This window comes from Malus sylvestris, chromosome 17 (assembly GCF_916048215.2).
Source record: "Malus sylvestris chromosome 17, drMalSylv7.2, whole genome shotgun sequence".
Taxonomy (NCBI): Eukaryota; Viridiplantae; Streptophyta; class Magnoliopsida; order Rosales; family Rosaceae; genus Malus; species Malus sylvestris.
The window spans coordinates 32,016,949-32,043,760 of NC_062276.1; the positions used below are offsets into that span (position 1 = coordinate 32,016,949).

Consider the following 26,812-nt stretch of genomic DNA (forward strand, 5'->3'; position numbering starts at 1 on the left):
AATTTTTATAAATAATTAATTTTTTAAGAAAACTAACAAAAGGTTAAAAAAAAAATTCCCTTTTAATGAAAAACCACTTTTAAAGGTATAGTGAATAGTACCAGAGAAATGTATAAATGTGACTTTTCGTTAAAAGTGAACAGTATTGGAATTGTTTTGTTAAAACTTCATAATTTATTTCCTAATGTTAGATATTAAAAATTTTCATCAATTTTACCATCCATTTTGATCTTGCAGAAATTTTAGATCTAACGCAATGGGAAAAATGAACTATTTATAAAAATTCAAAAAGATAATGGAAAAAAAAAAGGTAGTTCTATACAAATTCGGAACAAACCCACAAGTCTCTCTTTCTACGTCAAGGGTAGAATTTTTATTTAATACGCCTATTGGGCCACGTAAGCCGTCAGTAAAAATAGAGTACTTACTGGTCAGTAGTTGTGTTTTACCTCTTTTAATGGAGAAGAAAAACCCGCGAGAACTAGAAGCGTCTGGGTTGAACGAGAAAGGGCTTGAGTTTGAGGGAGCAAGGTTTAAGCGGCCATTTCTACTTTTCTAGGGTTGCAGTTGCAACGAAAAGTACAGGAGTAGCAGAGGAAGAAGAAGATGGGGTTCGGAATGCAGCCCTACGGAATCCAGTCGATGCTGAAGGAGGGCCACAAGCATCTCTCCGGTTTGGACGAGGCGGTGGTGAAGAACATCGATGCCTGCAAGCAACTCTCCACCATCACCAGAACTTCTCTCGGTCCCAATGGTATGTCCTCTCTTACGCCACCCACTACAAATCACACTCCCTTTTGGTGGATCAGATGCATACTTTTGCAAGTATATATATATATATATATATTTTTAAAATTTTTCAAATTATTTGTATACTTTTTCAATAATCAGGTATGAATAAGATGGTGATCAATCACTTGGACAAGCTATTTGTGACAAATGATGCCGCCACCATTGTCAACGAACTGGAGGTTCAGCATCCTGCTGCCAAGATTTTGGTTTTGGCAGCCAGGGCTCAGCAGGAAGAAATCGGCGACGGCGCTAATCTCACCATTTCTTTTGCCGGGGAGCTCCTTCAAAACGCGGAGGAGCTTATCAGGATGGGCCTGCACCCGAGCGAGATCATCAGTGGGTACAATAAAGCTATAAAAAAGGTTTGTCAATTCCGTTTTATGACTGAGTTTTTTTTTTTTTCGTCGAACTGAGATCATTGGAATTCTTGTGTTCTGAGTTTTGTTCGATTTTTTGAACGTTTCAGACGATTGAAATCTTAGATGGACTGGTTGAGGAAGGTTCTGAGAACATGGATGTGCGCAACAAAGAACAAGTGGTTTGTAGAATGAAAGCTGCTGTTGCCAGCAAGCAATTTGGGCAAGAGGATATCTTATCCTCACTCGTTGCCGATGTAAGTATTACTTTTATCTCCTTATGTGTTAGTCCTTAATTTCTATGTCAGCTACTCAGCTTACTTTGAGCCAAGGAAAGAAGAATAGTGTATTACCGTTTGTTAGCAAGTTTTAATGGTAAATTTTTTATTGGACGATATAGGCGTGTATACAAGTGTGCCCGAAGAACCCAATAAACTTCAATGTGGATAACGTACGTGTTGCAAAGATTGTGGGAGGGGGTTTGCATAATTGTACAGTAGTTCGAGGTATGGTGTTGAAAACTGATGCTCTGGGGAGTATAAAGCGAATGGAGAAGGCCAAGGTTAGCAGTCTTTTATGTATATGTACTTTTGAACATTTTGCATAAAATGTACATGCTATACCCTTGAAATGATGTGTTTTGTTTCCACATGGTCTATTAAAAACTTTGACAGATTACTCTTTGCTAATTACTTTGAGTTGTCCTTTTAGCACCCTTTATGGAGTTTTCACTATTCTTTACCTTTGGACTTTGATATAAAGGCACAAATTATTGGTTTCTCTGGGAACTGTAGGGACATCATACTGAGAAACTCATATGAAATTTGAAGCAACTTGTGAATGATGGGTAGAGGTGTACTTTATTTGAACTTCCGGCATGGAATACCGGGTGTAGGGAAGGGGAAATTCAATGATTGTAACAGGAAAGTTAGCATGATTATCATTTATCATACTTTTTCGCCACCATTAAATGTCATTAAGCTGGTTGATATTTGCCAATGTCAGATGCCTAAATTGATTTGCTTTTTGTTTGTCATAGACAGTATAATGCAATGATATTTCAGAAAAAATTCACTGGAAATGGCAGGTTTGTTGAATGATTAAAATAAACCTTTGGTCTGTGTTGGTCTGATGATGTTTGATCAAAGAAATACCAGTTAGAATAGGGTAGGTGTTGGTCTGTTTTGGACTTACAATGTCCCCTATTTGTCACACTTCAAACCTTTGGAAGCAGGAAAATAGTGACCTGGTTAGCTGCAATTAACATAATAATGTATTATTTTACTTTTTTTAACTGTGACGGCTAGTTTAGTTTAGTGAACTCTAGAGACATTGGAGAACAGCTGATAACCCAGTAAAGTCCAATGCTTTACAATCTGTATAGATTTGACCATTTTATTTGTTGTTTTTGTTATATGTAAAGGGTAACTGATATTTCAGACACATTTATTTGTATTTTTGCTTTTTGGATTGTACATATACTTAATATGAGTGTGCTTCGGTCTTTCGTTTATGGAGTGTTAAATTATTAAACCAAAAAGGGTTTGGAGCTAAATTTGTTAGTTATATGTTTGTGTTTCGTGAATTGTTGGTATGAATAATAGTAATTAAAGTTATATAGTTTTGGTGCCATTTATTTTTTAAACTTTCTTTTGTTGTAGTTCATAATTCTTTATGATCGGTCATGCCTGTTCTTCGTTGTGTGATCCAGTTTTTATTAAAAAAATCCTTTAACTTTTTTATGTGCTCTAAATATATGCTTGCAAGGTTCAGGTATCTCAGCTTGTATATTCTATTTTACCTTTTCAGGTTGCTGTGTTTGCTGGTGGTGTTGATACCTCTGCAACTGAGACCAAAGGAACTGTCCTAATTCATACTGCTGACCAGGTAATTGACGAAGAGGAAGGTTTTCTGTGTGTTGAAGCTCATTAGTGAGAGAAGTCTTTTGTGTTGTATATAGAAGTCCTTTATTAGTGAGAGAAGTTGTTTGTGTTGATAAGTTGATATAAAGACACAAATTATTGGTTCCTGTGGGTGTTGCGAGGACAATATACTGTGCATCTCATATCCTATTCGTAGCGACTTGTATATCTACATGTCATTGATGATTTGGTAAAGATTTCCCTGTGTCTAGAATTGTGTCATATATAATACATCTTAATAGTTCCTCTGACGGTGTCTCACATTGTGGGATTCCAACCCTTTTGAACTACATTCTCTTTAGGCTTCTTTATCGTCCCTTCCATGTAATGAGATAATTTGTTATTCTAGGGTGTAATGTTGGGTTTTAGGACTAGGGATTTAGAATTTAGCTTTGTGTTTGGGGCCTTGAAGTGTGGGTTTTGAATATTTTGCTGCATTGTTTGGACATTTCCATTTGAACTGTGAGATCCTGTTTAAGAAGCAATCTCGTGTACGTGTATACTAATATATACATATAGTAGTTTGGGTTTTCATATTTAAACAGTGTTAGGTTGACATGGGTTCTTGAACTCTAATGACAAGACTAACCTCATGTACAAATACAATTAAGCCTCTTGACTCTACTGGAATCTAGTGTGTATGCAGACTATTGTAAACTCATTGTCCCCTACAGATCCATGCAACCACTTTTGATTATATTCCTTCTTTACTTTTAGTCTCCGGAAATTGAGACATGGTAAATATGTTTGAATCGGGTGATGCCTGAGCCTGAATTATTTGGTATTTGCATGATTAGTTTAACAGATTTTGTTTTAAATCGTTCTGACCTTTTCTTTCTCTCTTTGGTATTAGCAATATATAATATGTCTGTTTCTCTAGTCTCCGTATATTAATGTTTTGCCTATATGTTTCCATTATTTGCAAAGTTTAGTTTAACGTGGTTGATATGTCATTAACTAGCAACTGTTTTCTTGGTCATCATGTAGCTAGAAAATTATGCAAAAACAGAAGAAGCTAAAATTGAGGAGCTCATCAAAGCAGTTGCAGATTCCGGTGCTAAAGTAATTGTCAGCGGAGCAGCAGTTGGAGAGATGGCACTACATTTTTGTGAGCGGTACAAGTAAGTGTTAACTCCTTGTTATTTTTAACTTTTTCGGACCTTGTAGCAGTCATGCTACGTAAACTGTTTTACTTAGAACTTCAGAATCAGATAGACACTTCAATATGTGTACTTTAAGATCTCTTTAGATATCCTTGCGCTCCTTTTGTGTTTGACCTTCTAGTTCTTGGTTCCAGGCTCATGGTGTTGAAAATCAGTTCAAAGTTTGAGTTGAGACGCTTTTGCCGTACAACTGGTGCTGTTGCCATGGTAGTTATAGAAGAATTTGATATCTTATGAGAAAACCTTTTTTTGGTCATATATCTTATGAGTACATTATTGAATGCTCTTAATACACTTTGTATTTTTGCAACAGTTGAAGCTCAGCCAGCCTAACCCAGATGATTTGGGATATGTTGACTCTGTCTCAGTCGAGGAAATTGCTGGTGTTAGGGTATGTTGAAAGTTGTTTCCATGAACATCAGTATTTTCATTGGGGTGGATGTTGAGGCGAGGTTAAGACACGGTACTTTAATTGGAAGAAATATAAATAATTAAAAGAATTAATTACAAGTATAAACTTTATTTCAAGGGTGATGGCAATCCCAGAACAAATAACATTCACTTTGTCCATAAAATACAGTCCCAAACTAACATCAGTATATCAATTGTATATAACCGTGCAAACAACCAATTGAGAAGGTTCAAACTCTCTCAGAAGAAAGCTGCTCAAGTATTCAGAGATAAACAAAAGGCATAGGAAAAGATACAGGTAGTTTGTGGCATTCTTGCTGCCACTGCAGCATCGTTTGTACCTTGTGCCGTCTCATTGTCATGGCAGAAGCATGTCTTGCTAAACCGTACAGCAGAGCCTATTCTTCGGCCTTGCTCTGATTCACACCTCAGAAGTGACTGTGATAACAACACTGGCAATAGAATTTGGTTTATAATATTTTTTTTTTCCTGGCCTCCTTTGTTTTTCCTTGTTTCTTTTTGACCCATTGATTTATCATGTAGGCCACTGTTGTGAAGAATGAAGAAGGGGGTAACTCTGTATCCACTGTGCTTCTACGAGGGAGTACTGACAGTATATTGGATGACCTCGAAAGAGCAGTTGATGATGGAGTGAACACGTACAAGGTAATTTATGAGAAACATTCAGATTCACATTTTCTTGTTGGGATGGTTTTGTTTTACCTCTGCATCATTACTAGTGTATGGTTCTCAGGAACTTTTAAGAAAATTGTTTAATCAGGTGTCCAAGCCATTGGAATCTTTCTATCATAATGCATTTCATTTTCAGGCAATGTGCAAGGATAGCCGTATTGTTCCTGGAGCTGCAGCTACTGAAATTGAGTTAGCTAGGAGAGTAAAGGAATTCTCTTTTACAGAAACAGGGTAAATAGTCTCTGCCTTTTGTATTTTATTTATTTTTCGGTGATTTTTTATATGTAACATGCCTGTTGTTGGCCTCGATTGGGCATGAGTGAAATCACGTACTAAAACAATGGTTTTGCAGATTGGATCAGTATGCTATAGCAAAATTTGCTGAAAGCTTCGAGATGGTACCTAAAACACTGGCTGAAAATGCTGGGCTTAATGCAATGGAGATCATATCTTCTCTATATGCTGAACATGCATCAGGAAATACCAAAGTTGGCCTTGACTTGGAGGGAGGCTGTTGCAAGGATGTGTCAACTCTTAATGTTTGGGACCTCCACATAACCAAGTAAGCTGTTAGATGTCTTGTAACAATCCATACTTTTGTGTGAGAGTTCTCAATACGTTGTATGATGTTACAGCTGTGATGTTTGACGCAATATTGTTCTGAAGATTAAGTTTTGTACATTAAATTTTGGTCTGAATTTGTTTGCAAAAGAAGTTAAGTTTTGTGGTCTAACAACTACATCTTTATGCTGAAATCCTTTATTCGCCATATGACCTAGTCATTGAGTTATAATCAAACGACAATGCCACATTTTTCATTTATTTGTTTTAAAGATACTTGTGGATGGTTCACATTAGTCAATATGAGCTACAGCTGCGTGAAAGGATTTGAAGTATTTTGGGACCAATGAGGTTTCATTTGGATAATTGAGTAGTAACTTGAAAAGATCTTGAATTCATACATATTGGATATTTTAGTAATTGTAGACGGTTCTTTTTCCTTAATTTATGGGAATCAATGTGTTTTGGTTGGTCAGGAAAGTCGTATCATGTCTTATAGGTAACAATCTTCTTTGTTGGGCTGTTTGTTTCAGGTTCTTTGCTCTCAAGTATGCTGCAGATGCGGCCTGCACTGTTCTACGAGTAGATCAGGTAATATATCTTATATTTGCCAATAAATTTCTTAGTTTTGGAGTACCCAAACTTGGTATGCACTTCTTTTATAAATCTCCGGATGCATCTTTTGAGGCGAAAGTAGAAAAATGCTAATTAGTTGGAAATTGGTCGAGGCACAATGGATTAGTTGTCTATTTATCTTTTGTTTTATGTAATGTTTCTCTCATTTCGTCTTTGAGCTACGTTCTAACTTAGTACAGACGCATATATTCATGTGTATCCACACAAAACAAAGTTCCATTCTAACCATAAAGAACCACAAATGTTAGTTTTTTATTTCCACAGAAGAAAAGAAGAAAGATAGTTTTGTGAACTGTTTCGCCTTTTTAGTAAATTTGGCGTCAGTGCAGAAGGCTCGATAGGAAATAGGAATTTCTATGTGCTTGGCTGTCGGGCTTTCTGGTTACCTAAATACGTGAGAGAGAAGAAATTTTCGGCTTCCAAATGCATTTTCTAATATAGCATCTGTTAGTGTTGCCCATCTTATCACAGCTGAGTGCATAAGTTGGGGGTCGTTTTTCAAAGGTTTGGTTGATTGGCTCTTGATGATTACCTACCAATAGAAAATTAAACGACGAAAACAAGATCACAAAGTGCATAAAAGCTATCTTGCTGTCTAGTCCAGTGTCGAAAGTCGTTTATCTAATTTCACAACTGAGATGTTTCTAATATTCATTAAGAAGTGTTTATTGACAATGCCTTCGACTGTCTTGCAGATCATAATGGCAAAACCAGCAGGTGGCCCAAGTCGGAGAGATCAGCCTGCCGGGATGGACGAAGACTAATTTTCGTGCGACACACAATTGACGGACTATCTTCCTTGTACTATTGCTCCGTTAGTGATATTTTGTTTCATTAAGATATGAAAAGCACATTTTAGAAACAGTTTTGTTTAGAGGAAAAGAAACTTATCGCTGATCACGCTTTGTAAATGCCGCTTTTATGTTACAGTAGAAGCGTTGTTTCCGCGTTGTTTTCCCGTTGTTGGGGTGTACAGGTTTTGGATCGGAAAGACGATTTGGTGCTTGAGCCATGTTTAGTGAAAAGCTTGAATGAATTTTGTTTTCTGTTGTATTTAGCTCTTGAATCTTTTTCAAGCATTAGTGATGAATGCCACGAATATATAGTCTGAGATTATACAATCTTTGCTGTGGATGCTGAATGTTTGTACTTCGAGTTTGGGGATAGTGAGTCGACTTGAAGTCTTTCTTGGGAATTCTCAGTCGATAGAGAGGATAAGTGCTATACAATTAAAGTTGACTCGTTTGGAAGTGCTCTTAAAATGACTGAGAGTGCTTTTAGAGAATTTTTTTAGGCTCCAAAAGCAGTTGAAGTGCTTTAGAAAGCACTTCCAAGTGTGTGTGTGTGCGCGTATTTTTTGTTTTGTTTTTATTTTTATAAGGATTTATTGGCGTTTTTACCTAAGGTTAATTCTAAAAACATTTTCAACAAAAGTGTTTAGTTATTTTAAAAACACTTCCAAACAAACCCATAAGCTGTCAGATTTGTCAACTGGATAAATGTTGTATTGCCAAAACTTGAAACTACCGAGTTTCTTTTTTGAATATAGGAGATATCGTACAATACACTGATGATATACTAATCCCCTTCTTATGCAGCCTCAGTACTACATAAGGGCACAATGTAAGCCAAAGCAGAGCCAATGGCCCTAAGAAATACATTCATGGGAGTTTGAACTCGAATTTGACGTTTCAAACCTCTACTCGCTTTCCACTAAACCAATCCCTTAGGATTATGCTTAAGGTTTGCAAAGAAACATTTATGTGGAACTTTGAACAGATAGGCTTAGCCAAGAGAAAAAGTGGTAGTGTCCAAAATATACATCCAAACAAAACAGCTGAGCAAAAAGGATGAGCCTCCTAACAAACTAGTGACTAGAGTGTGTGGAAGCTGTCAAAAGCTTCTTCATTCTCTCTCTCTTACCCCCATGGCTTCTCTTCTTTCCTTCTCCGTTCCCACTTCAAAGATGATAAGAGCTTCTTCAACAGCTGCTTCTGCACCCGCAATTTCGGTTCCAGAGACCCTCAGTGACAAATTTGGCAGAAAAGGCATCAAGTTTTCGGAGTCGGACAGCATCCCAATGGTTGAGCTCACGGTCAGAAATGGAAGTTCATTAAAGCTTCAAATACCCAATGCCCATGTGACTTCATACAAGCCAAAGGTGTACTGGAATGACGACGGCTTTCAGGAGGTTCTGTACACCATTCCAGGCAATGAAACGGATTCTATCAAAGCCAAGGGGGGAATTGGTTTGGTTTTGAATGATGCATCGGAAGCAGGCTCTAAAGGCTCAATTCTTTCCGCTTCCGAATGGACTGTTAAAGATGTTGATTCCGATGCCATCGATGCTCTCCAGGTAATTTTTCGATTGCCATTACAAACAAAAACTCCGGGACACACCGGTACATAGTAAAATTTTCGGATCAATGTATTGTTTCCTTATTTTCCCATTGGGTTTGGAACTTAATTTGTTGCAGGTTGAGCTAAGCAGCACTAGTGGAACACTTGATATAACATATGTTGTGACACTCTATCCAGTAAGCATGGCAACGGCTGTGATTGTGAAAAACAAAGGCCGGAAGCCGGTGACTATGACGAATGCAATACTCAGCCACTTCAAATTTAAACGACGAGGCGGAGCAGCAATCCAAGGTCTCAAGGGATGTGGCTACACTGCGCACCCTCCACCGTCTTCTCCTTTCGAAATTATGTCTCCCGGTGAAGCAATGAAAGCTGACACTCCAGGGTGGTTCTCTTTCGGTTCTGAGCCTCAAGAAAAACCAGGTTCCTGGAGCCGGCAGGATGTGCCGTACACCATTTTGAAAAACAAGCTCAGCAGAGTCTATGCTGCGCCTCCTCAAGAGAGACTGAAGCCCGTTTATAACACCCCACCTTCAAAATATGAAACACTGGATCAGGTAACACATTCATTATCTAGTATTTTTACATTTAAGTCCTGAAAAACATAAACATAGCCGATGCGCGTCTAGTTTAGTGACATTTAATCTTCACTTTGTTGGAGCACGTATTGACGGATGAGAGTTTCATGTGTTTTGTAATGGAAAAGAAAAACACATTTGGTCTAATGGCTGTTATATACCTCCATTTTGTGTTCTGAGCTCAAATCTCATGACCGAGAGTTTGATGTGTTGTTCAATCTAAACAACAAAAAATCGACAAAAACATAAAGGATGGAAACTTGGCTTGGCCGGACGTAAAGCCACTTGATATTGTTTGGCAGCTTTTGACCGGATTTCCCGACTGTGAATCAGGGCCGTGCCACTAATTACCTTAATCAAGGGTTCTGATTCACAGTCGGGTGGGAAAACTAGCAATCCTATAAAATGTTGTACATGTTCATATATGTATATAGACAAACTCATTTTGTTTTATTGGTTTGTGAATATTTCAGGGGCGTGATTTGTTCTACAGGGTGATACGCATGGGATTTGAGGATATATATTTGTCAAGTCCTGGTTCTTTCTATGAGAAATATGGCAGTAAGGAGTACTTTATATGCACTGGACCAGCTTCATTGCTCGTTCCTGTGGTTATTAACCCTGCTGAGGAATGGAGAGGAGCTCAAGTTATTGAGCACGATAATTTGTAGTAAATAAATCATAAAAAATAAAAAAAAATTTCTTCTTCTTTTAATTCTATATATCTGAGTGAACTGATTGATTGTTTGTTTTAAATTTAGAAGTGCATTTAAAATCGCTCTCAAAGACCAAAAGTATAGATTTTTAGTTGTTGGCGCCTTAAAACCTCACAAACAATCTAAATTCCCTTAGCCTCAGCTCAAGATCATATATGAGCTACCACCATAGTTTGAGCCATCGGTTCCCCATGTACCATAGAAAGAAAGCTTATATTTGACGTTTTTGTTCAAGATGTATGATAAAGTGGAGACTGAATACAACTAGACCAACCATTCATGTCAATTTTGGCGGTCTATGTGCATTGAAATTTGTTTTGCCAATACAATGGTATTCAACCAACTTAAGAAGAAGATGCATGAAAGGTGTCACATATGCATGACTATTTATTAATTACTTAATTCAATCAGAAACAAATTAAAACTAGAGATGGGTTTTCTTAGAACAAGCTTCATTTGAGGCTGCATCCATTTTCTCCATGCTGGTCCCAGCATTGCATATGTTGGCAATTGCCCTTGTGTATTTCCTTCCATATCTTGATAAACCTCCACAACGCCTCTCATAAGTTCCCAACTACATACAAAAATAAAATAAAATTCCAACATCGATCAACACCCAATTTATTAGTTTAATTAAAAGAACTACATACATAATTAGCACAATAATTTTCTATAGGGGAGTGATACTCTAAAGTCTAAACTACAACAATCTTCCGTGGTGGGATTTGAACTCAGGTGTCAGGCGTCGGATTCATTGCCCTGGCTACTTGGCTTAGTCTGTAACGTTATGTTTGGAGTTAGCGGAAGAACTTGCAAGCGTCTTAAAGCAGTCCCAATCATCTACCAACCGTTGCCCCGGAGGCCTGACATTCATCAACACTTTTGAGGCCATCTCATTCCCAAACAAAAGCTCGCCAATTTTCTTTACGCTGTAGTCCGCATGCTCCCTTTGAGCAATTTCATCGAGCAGCTGCTTCCGAGCTTCCAGCTTCTTCTGAGAACCAGTTGGAGCTCCATGGAACTGAAGATTAAAGGGACATGGTTCATAGATATAAGACAAACATCTCGAGCTCATAGAATTAAATTATCAAAGTGTACGACGAAATTTCTCATATGTTGTCAGACTGAAAATATGAACAATGTATCAACGTTATAATGCAAATAAAGAACAATCGAGGCTAGAAACTGAGGATAAACTAAGAGTATAAAACCTTGTGCAGGAAGTAAACGAGGTCGGCGTCGAGTTGGCTAACAAACCTTGAGCTCGATGTGGAGTTGTCTTTGATGGAAGTGGAAGTATAGCTAGGGTTTGCTGCAGGAGCTCCACCCATGTAAGTAGAGAGGACATCCTGCCTATGACTCATATCTCCATACTCCATAACATGAGATGCATTTGTTCTTTTTCGAACCTATAATTTCGTCGACATGATTATCATACATTTACTTTATATGGCGAGACAATTTATTATATTGCGAGACTATAGATCTTGTTTAGACAGTTAAATAAAATCATAATTTACAGTAAGAAAAGAGGAAGTTGCAGATTAATACTACATTATAATTTAAGCAGATAATTAGATTTAAGACAAAAAAAAAAAAAAAAATCACCATGACGTTAGCCTTGCATCAGCTCGCCTCAAGCTCTCGGGCCGTGGATTCCAGCTTCCCATATCACTCGGACCTCTCCTGAGCCCAATCGCCCGTATGGGCTGGAGCAAGGGAGGGAGGCAATTGCAATTAAATGGTCCCCGGTCCAACATGCCATCACCCCCGTTGGACTTGCTCTTAGCTCTTCTTTATTATTCTCTTGCACCATATATTTTTCTTATAAATACAAACAACAACAACAACCGAACTTTGTTCCACTAAGTGTGGTCAATTGTATGAATCCTAAAACGCTACTGCGCTCGGTATTGCGTCAAGCACAAAAAATAGACACTAAAAATAAAAAATCAAATAGTTATTAGCATAATGGGAATAATCCAAGTAGACCAAGTGAAATGAAAAACCCCAACCATTCTTTCTGGAAAAGGTGCCAAGTGTTAGAGTATAATGTTGTATGGATGAGATCTTGTCATTTGTAAGTAGATTAGGTGGTTTGTTCGATTAGTTAGTTTGTTAGAAAGTCTGTTAGAGTGACTAGTTCACTATAAATACATATTCTTGTAATTACTTCAACATTAAGTAAACAATTCAGAAATCTTTTTTACCTTTTTACTTCTTTCTTTGTTCTTTGCTACTCTCTCTCATAACTATGGTTTCTATTTCTTCATATTAACATGGCATCAAGAGCCAAGGAAGCTTAATTGCAAAATTTCTTCGATCCTTTGTTCTTTGCTTTCGCTATTTACGATCTCTCTGGGACCTTTCCTCTGTGATTTCCTTAAATTGGCATTTATTTGAGGCCTATAAGTTTCTTCCCGTACCTCCCTATGTCAAAGTTCCGACTGTTGCTGCTACTGTTCCCGCGCTCCTCCTCTGGAAAATCGCTTTCTTTTCAACGCCCCTAATTTTTCTTTTAGGGATCTTGTTTTCGTTTTTGACTGACCAGAAGGTATTGGTTATGTCTTCTCTGTTTTTCTGGGCATCTCCGATTGCCCATTTCTGCATTCTACATTCAATAAAGTTTGGCACACCAGGTGTTTGATCTTTTGCCTCAGTTAAATTTTCTGTAATTTCTCAACATGGTTGCTGCAAATCAGTTACAAATCTTGCAATCACCAATTACTGGCTTGATTTCTTCGGTCTCTACATCCGTTTCTGTCAAGATGGATGAGACCAACTACCTTCAATGGTACTTTCTGTTGCAGTTGATGCTTGAGGGCCTTGGCATTATGGGATTCGTTGATGGATAAAATTTATGTCCTCCTCAGTCTGCAACAACCTCTGCACATTCTGTATTCACAAATGGGCCATCTGCTAGCCATGAATCAGATGAGTTTAAAGCATAGAAATCACATGATTATGCTTTGATGTTGCTATTTATTGCAACTCTCTCTTCATCCGCTATTTCCTGTGTAATTGGTAGCAAGAGTTCTCGAGAGATGTGGGGTCGTCTTCAAAACCACTTTTTTTTACCAAGTACAAAAAGTAGTATAATTAAGTTACAGAGTGATCTTTACAACATGAAGAAATGATCAGATTTAGTTTCCCAATATCTTCGAAGGCTTAAAGAAGTAAGGGATGGACTTTTTGTTCTTAGTGTCACATTTGATGATGAAGACTTTGTGATCATTGCATTAAATGGACTACCTGCAAAATACAACACATTCAAGTGTGTAATCCGGGGGCGTGAGAGTGCCATTTCACTCAAGGACTTTCGTGCACAATTGCTTGCTGAGGAAGCCCTTGTGGATTGTGCTTCTGTGACACCTTTTATGTCTGATGTGGTAACTCAATATAGTGATTGTGAGACACAAGGTTCTTTCTTTTCTCTCACTAGCTCTCAGTAGCAAGCTAGTTTTAATGATAACTCATGCTCAATACAAGTTTAGTTCATGCCAGTCAAGCTATAACAATATTCTTGATGGTTATAATAGTGTGTACAAAAACTTTCGATTCAAGAATCATGGTAAATGGAGGTTCCATTACGATAATGGTGCAACCTACAAGTCTTTTCCTCATTTTTCACCTGGAATTCTTGGCATCTCCATATCATAATTCTCTGCCACTTGAAATTACTACATGTCAAATTTGTTCACAAAAGGGCCATCTTGCTGCCCATTATTCTGCTCAAATTACCAACTAATCTATTACTCGAGATACAAACTTGCAAGATCAGCTTCGAGTTTTTGATTCAATGGATTTTGTCGAGCAGGACTATGTTATGGTAAATTCCACAATAAAAACTGAGGAACATGCAGCTAGTTTTGGTGCAAAAAGTTCACAAACTAGCGAATAAGCTAAATTACCAACATCTTGTGATTCAACTTCATTACTGGAAGTGCAAAGACTATCTATAATGCACCCTTCTACTAGGCTCCATTTGGTACATCAATTTGTAGAGGTTCTTGCAGACATGTCGCAAGAACAGTATAATGCATGATTCTTTCTCGAATTTTTGGTTCAACTTGTTGTTTTGGCCATATGGGAGAAATATATTCAAACTGCTGCACATGAATTCAGACGATATTATGTGTCTTGCTTATGCAATGGTGGCGATATATTTGATATTCAATTGGGCTACCATATGGGCATTTGTGAAAAGGCAGGTGACACCAGCAACCTCACTTGCCAACTGCAGGGAATACACCACACTAATGTTCTTTGACAACCTGATGAAATACTACATTTGTGATGATACTGCTTCAACCTCATGATTGGGCACCCCAATCTTAAGTTTGAGGGGGATGTTAGAGTATAATGTTGTATGGATGAGATCTTGCCATTTGTAATTAGATTAGGTGGTTTGTTAGATTAGTTAGTTTGTTAGGAAGTCTGTTAGAGTAACTAGTTCACTATAAATACATACTCTTGTAATTACTTCAACATTAAGTAAACAATTCAGAAATCTTTTTTACCTTTTTACTTCTCCCCTTGATCTCTGCTGCTCTCTCTCATAACTATGGTTTCTATTTCTTCATATTAACACCAAGAACTAGAATTTCTTCTTCGTTCCCCAATAAGGTTTTGGTTCATAATTTGGGGCAAGTTCAACTTAGGTTTTTCAATCTTTATTGGGTCAAACATGCAGCTTAAGTTTTATTGCACAAGTCACACCTGTTTGTAGAACCTCGGCAAGAAAATAAGAAAAATAGACATAGTTGCTAACCAATTAATCCTTCAGCACCATGATCAGTATATTATATGAATACATGATCATTTGGACCACTATTCAGAACCTTGCCACTACCTCCACTGAGGGCACTTTTGTTCCCAAGAATAACTGCATACGAATTCCCTGCTTTTACATCATCCTTTGTATAATCCTGCTTGGAAAAATGAACAAAAAAAAAAAAAAAAAATCCAATTAAGTACATCTAAAATTTGTACGCTATTGTTAACAAAGAGCTAATCTTGTCTGATTCTTATATATTTTCATTAAAAAAATGAAATATTGTTAAACTTATAATTATGCTGGTAATTAAATAGAATGAGAAATACCAAAGGGACTCTCTAAAAAATAACACTTTTCATAGACTCTCCACCACCTTATAATTTTGACACAATGCTTTATAATTTGGCATATAAATTAACGTTAAATTATAGAATAACATAGAGTCGTGTTAGCGTTGCTCAATTAGAAATCAATTAGAACAAATAAACCTTTGGAACTCCTTTATAAACATCCTTGCCGTCTGGCTTGTTGATGATGACACCAGATTTGGAATTATCCTCGGCCAATGTAATATCATCATACATGAAAACAATGATATTTTCATCATTCATTCCACCTTTCTTCAGTATTTGGTGTGCATGACATCCATCAGCTTGCAATAATTAAGCCACAGTAATTATTGATGTTAGATTTTCTCTGTGCAGAATGTCTGGCCTTTGTTTAAGGTTAAAAACGTATCAATAAAACATATTTTTCATTCTAAAAGCACTTAAAGTGCTTTCTACAAGAATCACTAATAATGTATTTCTTCCCGGAAGCATTTTAAGTGTTTTTTTTTTCAGGATTTACTTGCATTTTTACTAAAGATTGATTCTAAAACATTTTCACCAAAAAAACTTTCAGTCATTTTGAAAGCACATCTAAACGAGTTCTATACTACATGGAAAAAATTTGGACAAAATGAAACCTGATGCCTATAATTCATATAACGGTTTGATCTAGTGCCCATGTTTTTCCCTCATCCTCGTTGGTATTTGGAGAGGCATTGGCGATGAGGCACCAACTTGCAACGGTCAAGCTTAAAAAAGTAAGGTACAACCCTGACTAGTCATGATTTTGTACTAGTTCAAATTAATATGTTCTTGAAAATTTTCAATGAAAAATATTTCTCCAAGGCTTAATTTATAGAGTTTTGTGGCTGAGATTTATTTAATTATTTGTTCAGATTAGATCTTCCATGTGTATAAAATTCATAGCTAATTAAACAAATACTTCCGTTTTCTTTTTCTTTCTTCTTTTCCTCAAATTTTATGTGTTCAAACTCATTTAAACAAAATCCAATAGCTAATTAATTAAAATCCACCAGCCATTTTTTGTTTTCACAAGAAAAATACATCTGTAGTTAGACCAAATTTTGAGAGTTAATAAAAAAGACAATTTATCATTTCCCATGATATGTTTTATATCAAAACAAAACCAAAAAGTTTCTATGAATCTATTTGGACCCAAAATTACACAATCGGCCCGAACGATCGAAGTCGTTGATGAACATAGCTCTCAACCGTTGGATGACATAATAGTTAAGATAATTATTATTGAAGGATATATTGTGGTTTTAATCATGATATAATCTTTTGATGGTGAATTATCTTGATACTTTATTGTACAAGATAGATGAGATGCAAACTATATCTCAAGCTTGGGGACTCTTATCTGGTTAAACAACAATTTGCGTGCAAGTTAAATGTTGGTTAGATAAGAGAACAAAGAGGTACATATGAGGTTGAATGGGTGTTTGACTGATGCCGTGCAAGAGTTGGATGGCATATACTTTTGTCTTATCATGAAGTTTGTCAAATGATAAGTTTGATGGAAGATGGTCTTTAAAGTATCAGATTATATAGCGATTAAAGGTAATTTATTATGCATGCATGGTTGTACTTGGACCAACATGGTGGAAAAAGAGAAGCTTTAGTTGGAATAGGATGCATTCATTTGGTCAGGCCATGCATGTGGAAAAGATATCTTTATCTTTTCAAGGAAAATTGGGAGATATTGGATGGCTAAGGTGGTTCCACACAATCTAATGGTTCAGAGTCAATGTAGCAAGTGATATTCTACAAAGTTAGAGAGGCGATTGGACTTTACAAAGTTATCAGGCTGTGCTAAGCAAAATACAGCCACTATAAATACAGAATTGCAGACAACATTAAGGCCCCTCCATTTCAACACAAAAACTGCTTTGCGCAACCTCTTGCTCTACGCGAAACCTCTCAATAACCTTGAGATTTTTATTTTCTTTTCCCGCTAACACATATTCAGTTTGGATAAACAGCACTGTGAAGGCAACCGACAACATCTTCAGTTTGGATAAATAGCACTAGAGTCATAGAATCAGCTGACCGCGGAGCACTTTCAGTTTGGATAAACAGCACTGCATCGAGGCCGACTGGTTATCTATCCAAGTCTTGATCGAGAAGGATTTTTGAATCCTTATTGGCAGAGGTAATCTCATTAACCTTCTCGACCAAGTGAGGTGTTACAGATTACTACATTCGACACATTAAAAGCCGAATATGATATTGAACTTCGCAGAACTAGCAGCCTTGTCTTCAGGCTCTAGAACCCAAATGTTGAGAATTGTTCCTTTCTCGGTCGCAGTCGCAAAGTTAAGAAGTCAGCAGCGTGCTCAACGCCACATCCACATATTTTACTCACCGGCTAAGCTTAGCCATCGAGTTGGCACGCCCTGCACATAACCGAAAGACGTAGTTAGCTTATTAATTACTTGACATGCGTGCCACGTAGGCTTGGTAATTTTTAGGGTAAATAGAATCAAAGTCTTAGATTACAAAATAAAATAGTAATTTAAAGCTAACATGCGAAGTTTTTTTTTCTTCTTGATTATAATAATTATTGATCCCTTTGCTTGTTGGATTTTTTTTCCTTATTCAAAACGAAATTATCTAATAGTGTGGAACCATCTATTTATCTTTTACTCTACTTTTTATATTTCTCAAATAATTAGTTATTTATTGTATAAGAATCAAACTCATGAGTTTAGTATTAAACTCGAGAAATGAAATCACTATTTAAAAACTCAAAATTCTTGGGCCATCTTAAGAGTTTGATTCCTATAAAATTGAATCAAATTCAAAATTTTCCGACCCAATGGGAGGCCTAACTGTCATGATTTAAGCTTAAGCTATCAAAAAAAAAAAAAAGAAGAAAACTTTACCAATTTAAATCAAACCTCATCAACTAGCTAGTTACTTGAAGTTTATTTTCTTTAAAATACGGAGTAGTTTGTTGAACCTGGTAAATGAAGAAGGCATTTTGAACAAGTGTTCAACCTAAGTTCACGAGGCTACCAACCTCCTGTAGCGTTATACCAAAGAGGAGTTTTATAGTTGTAACCAGTAGCGGAGCCAAGGTGGGGGCAATGGGATTCCTTGACCCCAATAACCTTGTGGCCAAACAAGAAGAAGAAGAAGGAGCTGATAAAGTTTGTTTGTGTTTGTTTGCTTAGTTTCTTGGGGTTTAGAACTTGACAGAAAAATGGAACAAAGAATGCAGAGATGTTGGATGACTACAAGGCTGTGCAAATTGCATCTGCCATCACTTCATTTAATAAGGAATGTTTGTAAGGTTTGGTGCATTGCCAACTCCCAAAACATTTTTTAAGAGTCTGGGGACAAGAGAACTTAAACAAATATTACACCCATTCTCCTCCAGATTTGATCCTAGCCCTTCATTGGGGTTTTAAGCGATCTAATCTGGAGTGTACACTTGTCACTCTCACACACACATACAAAGCATTTAAACTGAAAACTAGCCGTTGGGACTAAACCCTTCTTTTCTTCTTTCTTCTTCGATGCAGCAGCAACTCATCCATTGGAGCTCCACTTGCTGTCGTCGATCCTTGGAACTAGAAGCAGTTTAAGGTCCAACAGGAGCTGCTACTCCATTTGTTAGCCATCACTCCATCAGCGCCTCTTCTCCGACCCCTGCTAAATCTTCCCACCACCGTGAATTTAAGGCCTGGCAGCCTCCAGATCGTCAGACCCGCATTTTCGGCATGCCCTGTCTAGTAATGGAAGCTCAACTTTTGACCCCATTGTCTTAAATTACTGGCTCCGCCACTGGTTGCAACCATAGAAGAGAAGGATAAAACTTAGCAAAAGCAAGAAGAAGAGTGGAAATCCAAGGATTCCCAAGTTGGGAATCCCTATAAATTAAAGAGGTCAGTACGTTGAAGGGGAAAACAACGAGGGAAAGAGGGGATGGACTAGGGTAAGAACGCACCAAACAGAGCAAACTTCCTCTAAGTGCAAGAAACCTTATTATTGAGTGATAAGCTTTCCTTTCATTCTCCCCTAAGTTTCCTTAGGCTTTATAAAACTGCCAAAGTATTAGAAACCCTAGATTAGCCATCCTTAAACCATGCATGCAAGCACCAGCTATCTTTCATGATAAATCAATGACCTTTTAGCTTTCATGCCATGTTTCAATCAGGCAAGTTACAAGTTATTGTAATTATTCAATCCTTACTAAATCAGAGTCATTGATTCATTTGGAATGCTTCCTAAAACGTGTTAATTTTTTCAAAATATTGTGGGACTTGGTGCCGAAAATGAATCAAAGCAGTTGAGAGTTTTTACCAAAGCCCAAATCCAACTCGATCATGCATGTTTTCTTCCAATATTTTGTCTTGCAATGCAAATGCAAAGACTCATATCTTTAAACTCAAAATTTAAGAATACATGTTTTTGCATTTGAGATTTGAGTAAAAAATCAAAATACTTAAATTCTTTTTGCACCAAAGAGAAAAATATAAACTTAAAATTTACGTATTTACGAATTTAACTACAATGATTTTGACGTTGAAATATAATTTACGTGAGTATATGAAATGCTCTAGGTGGATGGAGTGACATGGGGAATGCTTGTGCAGACTGCTGACTGCAGAGCCAGTCAAACCCCGTAAGCATTACAGCCAAAAATGGAATTGCATCCCATCCTGATCCAATTTATGGGATCAAAAGGGTCTTAATATCTTAATCATTTATTATAGATCATACGATAAAAAATTATTTGATTTTTTTATTTAAAATTAAATACAAATATTATTTAATAAAAACTAATCACAAAACATACCATGAACGATTAAAAATAAGAAAAACTAATAAAAAGGCTTGAAAACTTTGAGTTTTAATGATAATGACAAAATAAAGGGTAAAGTGAATAGTACCAGAATTAACTTTTTAATGTAAAAATATGATTTTTCGTTAAAGTAAACAGTGTATCGATGCTTTTCGTTAAAGTTCCCTTAAAAATAACCAACTAATTAGTAATTATAAAGAGCGAGAAGAGAGATGCCAAAAGAAGCGTCAGCAAAAGCGTAACTAACATTCTAGAAACAACGCACACAAAATTGTCACGCACATCAAGGAATCCATCCCAATTCCCATCACTGCCCACCTGTATATATCAACTCTTAATCCCTCGATCTTGTCACTCCCATTTTAGAAACCAAAGTTAGGCTTGCTTTGCTGCTTCGGCTTCCCGCATCCCCTCCAGTTCCGATGGCGCTTTCCCGGAAACTTGTTCAGCAGCGGAGCTCCGTATTCGGAAGCCGATCCATGTCGTGGTGGCGGAGCGTCGAGCCGGCTCCTAAGGATCCGATTCTCGGTGTCACCGAGGCTTTCCTCGCCGATCCAAGTCCCGATAAAGTCAATGTTGGAGTGGTGAGCCTCTTTCATCGTTTTGAGAGAGAGAATGATTAAGCTTTTGATAAGAAAGAAATTTAAACATTAATTTGTTTGTGTGTTAATATTTTCTCTGTGAAACTCGATTAGCTCAACCGAGACCGGAGTTTTCAGAAATTTTGGAAATTCGGTAGGAAACAGGGCCATGAATACAACAGTGAAAAAAAATTCCAGTACTTTTTAAAATTTTCACTTTCTCAGAAGCCAAACAGGAATTAAATGAACTAAAGGAAAAGCAGAGGATAATTTCTTTTGCTATTAATTGAAGGACATGCAAATCCTCACCGGGCTGGACTGTATCTTGTGCTTGGTTGGCGGGATTTTGTTTGATCCGAATCGACGATAATTTGAATCTCAATATTTCTGCAGTAATATTTAAGATGATTTTATCTCTTTTTTTTTTATGTTTTATTTATTTTGTAATATGTTTGTCAGTCAACAGCTAACACAGTGATGCTGATTTATCTCTGGGCTATGTTGTTTGTTCATTGCGTTTAATATTTTTTTCATATTTATTTTCTAATTATTTTGTTTAATTAATTGAAGGGTGCGTATCGAGATGATAATGGAAAGCCAGTTGTTCTGCAATGCGTTAGAGAAGCCGAGCGGAGGATTGCCGGAAACTTAAACATGTGAGTAGCATCTAATTTAGCTACATTCATCATTTTCAAAAACTAAAAGTTTGAATCAAGAAGGATACCGAATAGATTGATCCGTCACTTCCCCATTTTTATGCATTTTTAGTATTTTTATATTTATACTTAGAGCTGTGAAATTATTCGATACGTCATCGTGTTTCACAACTTGCCAATGTTTCAGTGGTCCCCTTAAGTTCACCTTTATATTGCCCCACTCAGGCACAAACACATTTGATTCTTTTGTCACATTGCTCACATAGTGTGCTTCCTTTTCACTATTTGGATTTAGATTCTTAACTTTAGTATTCACTGACTCGAATCTCTATCATCCAAGTAATATATGCTTCTGCTTTTGCTGTTTATTTAATTTGGGGAGTACTTGGAGCTAACGGGAGACTTGGCGCAAAACCAAGCGCAATGGCGTTCTAGGATTCATACAGCTGACCTGCTTAGTGGGATAAGGCTTTGTTGTTGTTGTTGTATTTTATTTGGAGTGCTGGAGCTTTATAGAATTGGATGTTTGATGTACTGAAAAACTGGACTAGCAATTGGCAACTTTAGAAGATAATCATGTAGAGTCAGTCCATGCTTGGATGTGTTTTCTTGATAACCAGGTCGTGGTGAATGAAATTTTTGCCTGTATTTTGTATCGTGACTTTGTTATTTGAGTTTCGTAATGTTGTGTCTGGTATTCAATAATTGGATTTGGATTGAGATTTCATTTCCCTCACAGCTACATTATTGGATGATTAAAGCATGGGTTGTTACTACCACCCTATCTAGCCGAGAGTTGTAGCCACCACCTTACTGAGCTGTTTTCACTTTACCAAAGTATGGGGTGTAATAGTGCTTAGACCTTACTAACCCATCATCGCTGTCATATGTTATGGGTCTTCAGTATGGTGCGGTTCTAGTTGCTGACCCTCAATCTTTCTTCATGTATATATCTTCTTGTAATTGTACATCTCAAGATTAGTATACAATTTCCTTATCAAAATCTACACAAGAAAGGGTTTATATAGGATGTGAAATGTAGGAGAAGTCTGTTAGCAGCAGTAGCATAGGAACATGTAATCCTTTTACAATTATGAATAGAGGGAAGATAAGTAGGTAAAATAGAGTTATTCAATCTACTGTTCGTAGACACCCTAAACTGCCACTCTCCTTATAATTCAAAAAGCACTCGTGGCAGATAAGTTACTGTGGGAACTTTTGCGCAAAGTAGAAAGTAAGGACTGGTATCTTTTACATATTACAATAGGAACTAAAGACCAAACACCTTCCATTGTTATCATGCAAGTTCACTTATCTTCTTAACTTCTCCTTATACTAATGTATAGTGATTTACGATTGGTTTGTTCTCAACAGGGAGTATCTTCCTATGGGGGGAAGTGTGAAGATGGTGGAAGAAACATTGAAGCTAGCATATGGGGAGAATTCGGAGCACATCAAAGATAATAGGATAGCAGCAGTGCAAGCTCTCTCTGGAACGGGTGCATGCCGTCTTTTTGCAGACTTTCAAAAGCGTTTTCGTCCCGAGTCTCAAATCTATATACCAGTGCCAACATGGGCCAAGTGAGCATTGTTTAGAACTTCTTTTATTGCTTAAAAATTTCCCACTCCTCTCCATTTTAACTATTAGCATTTTCTGATGCGGGGCTTCTTAAATGAAATATCAACAGCCATCATAACATCTGGAGAGATGCTCACGTCCCCCAAAAGACATTCCATTACTATCATCCGGAAACTAAGGGGTTGGACTTTGCAGGACTGGTTGATGACATAAAGGTAGAAAGAAACATATCTTACTTTTACATTATTCCACTTGCGTTGTTTTAAAATAATTAATTCTGCTGCTTTAATCTTTCCTGGTAAATATAATTTGCATGTACTTTTTACCCTATATGTATATTCTCTTCATTGACACCCTGTTCCTTCCTCTGCGACTGGGCATTGTACAGAATGCTCCAAACGGCTCATTCTTTCTACTTCATGCCTGTGCTCACAATCCCACTGGAGTGGATCCTTCAGAGGAACAGTGGAAAGAGATTTCAAAACTGATCAAGGTAAATTTCTCAGAATATTTTCTTTAAAAGTTTTTTCTTCTTTACCTCTAATAACCTTCCGAGAGGTCGCACTTGGTGCGATGGCAAGTGCTTTCGTCCATGAACGGTAGGTCTCGGGTTCGAGACTTGGGAGCAGCCTCTCCATAAATGGGGGTAAGGCTAGCCGACATTCACCTCTCCCAGACCCTGCGTAAAGCGGGAGCCTTGTGCACTGGGTACGACCGACCTCTAATAACCTTCCGCTACTCCCTTTGGTTAATTTTGATTTTTGTGGTTGATTCAGGAAAAGGGACATTTCCCCTTCTTCGACATGGCATATCAAGGCTTTGCTAGTGGTGACCCAGAGAGAGACGCAAAAGCCATCAGGATTTTCCTTGAGGATGGTCATCTAATTGGAATTGCCCAATCATATGCCAAAAACATGGGACTCTATGGCCAGAGAGTAGGATGTCTTAGGTAATTGTCTATTTCTAAATACAGTCTATTTAATTTGGTACTTTTAATCCTACAGCCTAGTGGCTGTTACTGCAATCTTAATGAAAGTAGCAGCTGCGTGTTTCTTTTGTTCCATCTGTTCTCTCTATAATCAAAACACAACTGAATATTAACTATGTGATCAATTAGCAATTCTGTAAAGGATGACATAGAAGTAGGACATATTTTTTTTTTGTTTAGTACTGTGTAAAACCTTTACATTTGGTGCTTAAATTGATTATAGTCAATTTCCGGTATATTTCAATCAAAACTCGATGATTAATCTCGTACATCACTTTGCTTAATATCACACTGGTTTCATCAGAATCTCTGTCCATGCCTTTTACGTTGTGAAGTAAACATAGTTTATATATGATAAATGAGCATTCTTCATATCGCAAGTAGTTTGAACTTTACTCATGCACAATGTGAATTTTTATTTTCTCCTTTAAATGATAGTGACTAGTCTTGTGGAGTAGCATTTGTAGGATTATGGCCATACTTTCTAATGCACTTTAGGTACCTAGTGTACACATGGCTTATATGTCCATTCTACTTATAAGTTATGGAAGTATACTAAGAAAGCAGGGGGTCTTTCGGTACATCTTTTATGCTGATGTTCTTTATGTTTGCAGCGTGCTTTGTGAGGATGAAAAACAAGCCGTGGCAGTAAAAAGCCAGTTGCAGATGCTTGCCAGGCCCATGTATAGTAACCCACCTGTTCATGGAGCGCTTGTAGTTTCAACTATCCTTGGTGATCAAGAATTGAAAACTTTATGGCTGAAGGAAGTTAAGGTAAGTAATTGTTCCTATGCTTCTAAGTTATCGTTAGAATTTCTCATTAAGTCTCATTTTAGAGTAGGATAGACGTATTCTCAACTCTTTACCATAAAGGAGATGCCAATATGTGATCAAACCAACTACCAAGTAGGAGCCTATATCCAAGTATAAGGTAATTGAAAGTGACTTTGGATCTATGTTTATGTACATATGTACAGCTTTAATGAAATACTTTTGATACTGCATGAAAAGCTTTGTTTCAAAGCTAACGTTGAACATGAAAGATACGGTAAAGAGTGAGGTCTGTAAGTTGATTAGTGTATTCTCTAGTTTCGTATAACATGCTACCAGAAGTACCAGTATGTTTATCATGAAATCGACATCTGGAGCCTCCTAGATGTTAAATTGTTTCTGTTAAGTTCAAAATTCTCTTCAGGTCATTAGGTTAAAAATAAGTACTAGCTGAAATATGGAGAATTGAATAGTGAACTGTAGAACTTCTTTAAAAACTTGATCATCATGTATAGGCTTCTTGTGTTTACCATTTCTGTGATGAACTTCATTCTTTTAAGGTGATATGCTATAACTAACTTACGCTTTTAGCTGGAAAAGTAGAAGTAAAGTGAACAGAGTACACACCTGGGGACAAACATTTTTATATTTATGAAGTACATCCGACACGTTTGTTTTAGTGTTTCAACTTCCAATGACGGATGTTGGCTGGTTTGCACCTCCTATAAGAAATTTTGTTATTGATTAGTTGGCCGACTTTGGGCTAGGCCTCATTGTCCTAGGAGTGCAAATCTATTTATCCTCTGAGACTACATAAATTGCGTGATTCTACCCTAAAAACTCGTTCTATTATTTTGTTTTTCCTTGGAACTGGGGAATTTGAGGATAAACTTGTATTTCATAGAAGTGTTTCGTCGTAATGTATTTTGAATTCAATTGCTTTTATCCTCTCAAATATGTAACCAATGATGGCATGCTATGCTGAATCTTTGTTTCTTTTATCTTGGATTTTTATCTCCATCATTCTTCTCTACAGGGCATGGCAGATCGCATCATTGGAATGAGAACTGCTCTACGAGAAAATCTTGAGAAAGTGGGGTCACCCTTATCGTGGGAGCACGTAACTAATCAGGTGTGTCGTCAAACAAACATTACCTAAATTTTAGGGCACGGGCCTAACGTTAAAGAACACTTTCTTTTTTGTTGGTATTTTCTGTGTAAATGTATTTATAATTAGGGGTCCCTTGTCTGTGGTACATACAATCTGTGTCGCTCGGTCCCTATGGGTCTTCAGCTTGTTTTTAAGTTATGTTATTTACGATCTTGCTGGTTTTTGCAAACAGATAGGTATGTTTTGCTACAGCGGGATGACACCTGAACAGGTTGATCGCTTGACTAATGAATTTCATATCTATATGACTCGCAATGGTCGTATAAGGTACCCTCTCTCTCTGTCCCTCCCTCTCTCTCTCTCTCTCTCACACACACACACACACACTCACGCAGACACACAAACACAAGCAGTGCTGTTGGATATTTCTCACGTATGATATTCATGTGCATGCAGCATGGCCGGTGTTACAACGGGCAATGTTGGATATCTAGCAAATGCTATACATGAAGTCACAAAATCAACATAGAGAATTCAATCGTAGGTCAGTTAGTCCCCAAGGGACCTTAGGAACTGTATCAGACATTGATTTGCTTGTCGTCCTCATCTTCTTATGATAGAGAAGGAAGGATCAATAAACTACAACCGCCATTGGTGCGCTCTTCTCAGTTTCTTCCCCCATTTTTCGATTCTGCAAGGGCGAGCTGTCATCTATACAAGTAGTCCTAAAAGAAGAGTGACATGTATCTCGATAGTTTGTAGTAAAATACTTTGGGTGCCTTCAGCAATAAAATTAGGTTTGAAGTATTTTGTTGCATCAAATCATCATAAAGTACAACGATGATTTAGACGATTACGATATTTGCATGGACAAATTGAATTCTGAATGGTGGGTAATAATTTCTGCAATGAAATTGTGGTTGCATATAATTTCTACCATTGTTGTTCTCTTGGACTCTACAGTCCGAAGGAAATTGTGGTCATCCACATTGTCATT

At 37.1% G+C, this 26,812-nt stretch overlaps 4 protein-coding genes across 4 annotated transcripts; 3 read left to right on the top strand and 1 right to left on the bottom strand.

Annotated features, from left to right (window-relative positions):
* The first annotated feature begins 468 nt into the window (after positions 1-468).
* Positions 469-7,587, top strand: LOC126610247 (T-complex protein 1 subunit theta-like). Its single transcript, XM_050278257.1, has 13 exons — positions 469-754; positions 892-1,154; positions 1,259-1,405; positions 1,549-1,710; positions 2,958-3,035; positions 4,058-4,191; positions 4,368-4,440; positions 4,547-4,624; positions 5,188-5,310; positions 5,474-5,568; positions 5,690-5,899; positions 6,432-6,489; positions 7,230-7,587. Exons 1-13 carry the CDS (start codon positions 607-609, stop codon positions 7,296-7,298), a joined length of 1,638 nt encoding a protein of 545 aa, XP_050134214.1. The 5' UTR covers positions 469-606; the 3' UTR covers positions 7,299-7,587.
* A 792-nt stretch (positions 7,588-8,379) lies between these two features.
* Positions 8,380-10,250, top strand: LOC126610253 (photosynthetic NDH subunit of subcomplex B 2, chloroplastic). Its single transcript, XM_050278264.1, has 3 exons — positions 8,380-8,890; positions 9,012-9,452; positions 9,947-10,250. The coding sequence occupies exons 1-3, from the start codon at positions 8,462-8,464 to the stop codon at positions 10,142-10,144; spliced, it is 1,068 nt and encodes a 355-aa protein (XP_050134221.1). The 5' UTR covers positions 8,380-8,461; the 3' UTR covers positions 10,145-10,250.
* A 294-nt stretch (positions 10,251-10,544) lies between these two features.
* Positions 10,545-15,577, bottom strand: LOC126611975 (vacuolar-processing enzyme-like). Its single transcript, XM_050280271.1, has 5 exons — positions 15,455-15,577; positions 15,004-15,117; positions 11,401-11,598; positions 11,004-11,210; positions 10,545-10,763 (listed from the first exon to the last, which is right to left on the bottom strand). Exons 1-5 carry the CDS (start codon positions 15,575-15,577, stop codon positions 10,614-10,616), a joined length of 792 nt encoding a protein of 263 aa, XP_050136228.1. The 3' UTR covers positions 10,545-10,613.
* Positions 15,578-20,383: 4,806 nt separating this feature from the next.
* On the top strand, positions 20,384-26,745 carry LOC126610250 (aspartate aminotransferase, mitochondrial). Its single transcript, XM_050278260.1, has 10 exons — positions 20,384-20,713; positions 21,281-21,366; positions 22,741-22,947; positions 23,055-23,160; positions 23,334-23,438; positions 23,722-23,894; positions 24,548-24,707; positions 25,741-25,836; positions 26,048-26,142; positions 26,272-26,745. Exons 1-10 carry the CDS (start codon positions 20,552-20,554, stop codon positions 26,342-26,344), a joined length of 1,263 nt encoding a protein of 420 aa, XP_050134217.1. The 5' UTR covers positions 20,384-20,551; the 3' UTR covers positions 26,345-26,745.
* The last annotated feature ends 67 nt before the right edge of the window (positions 26,746-26,812 follow it).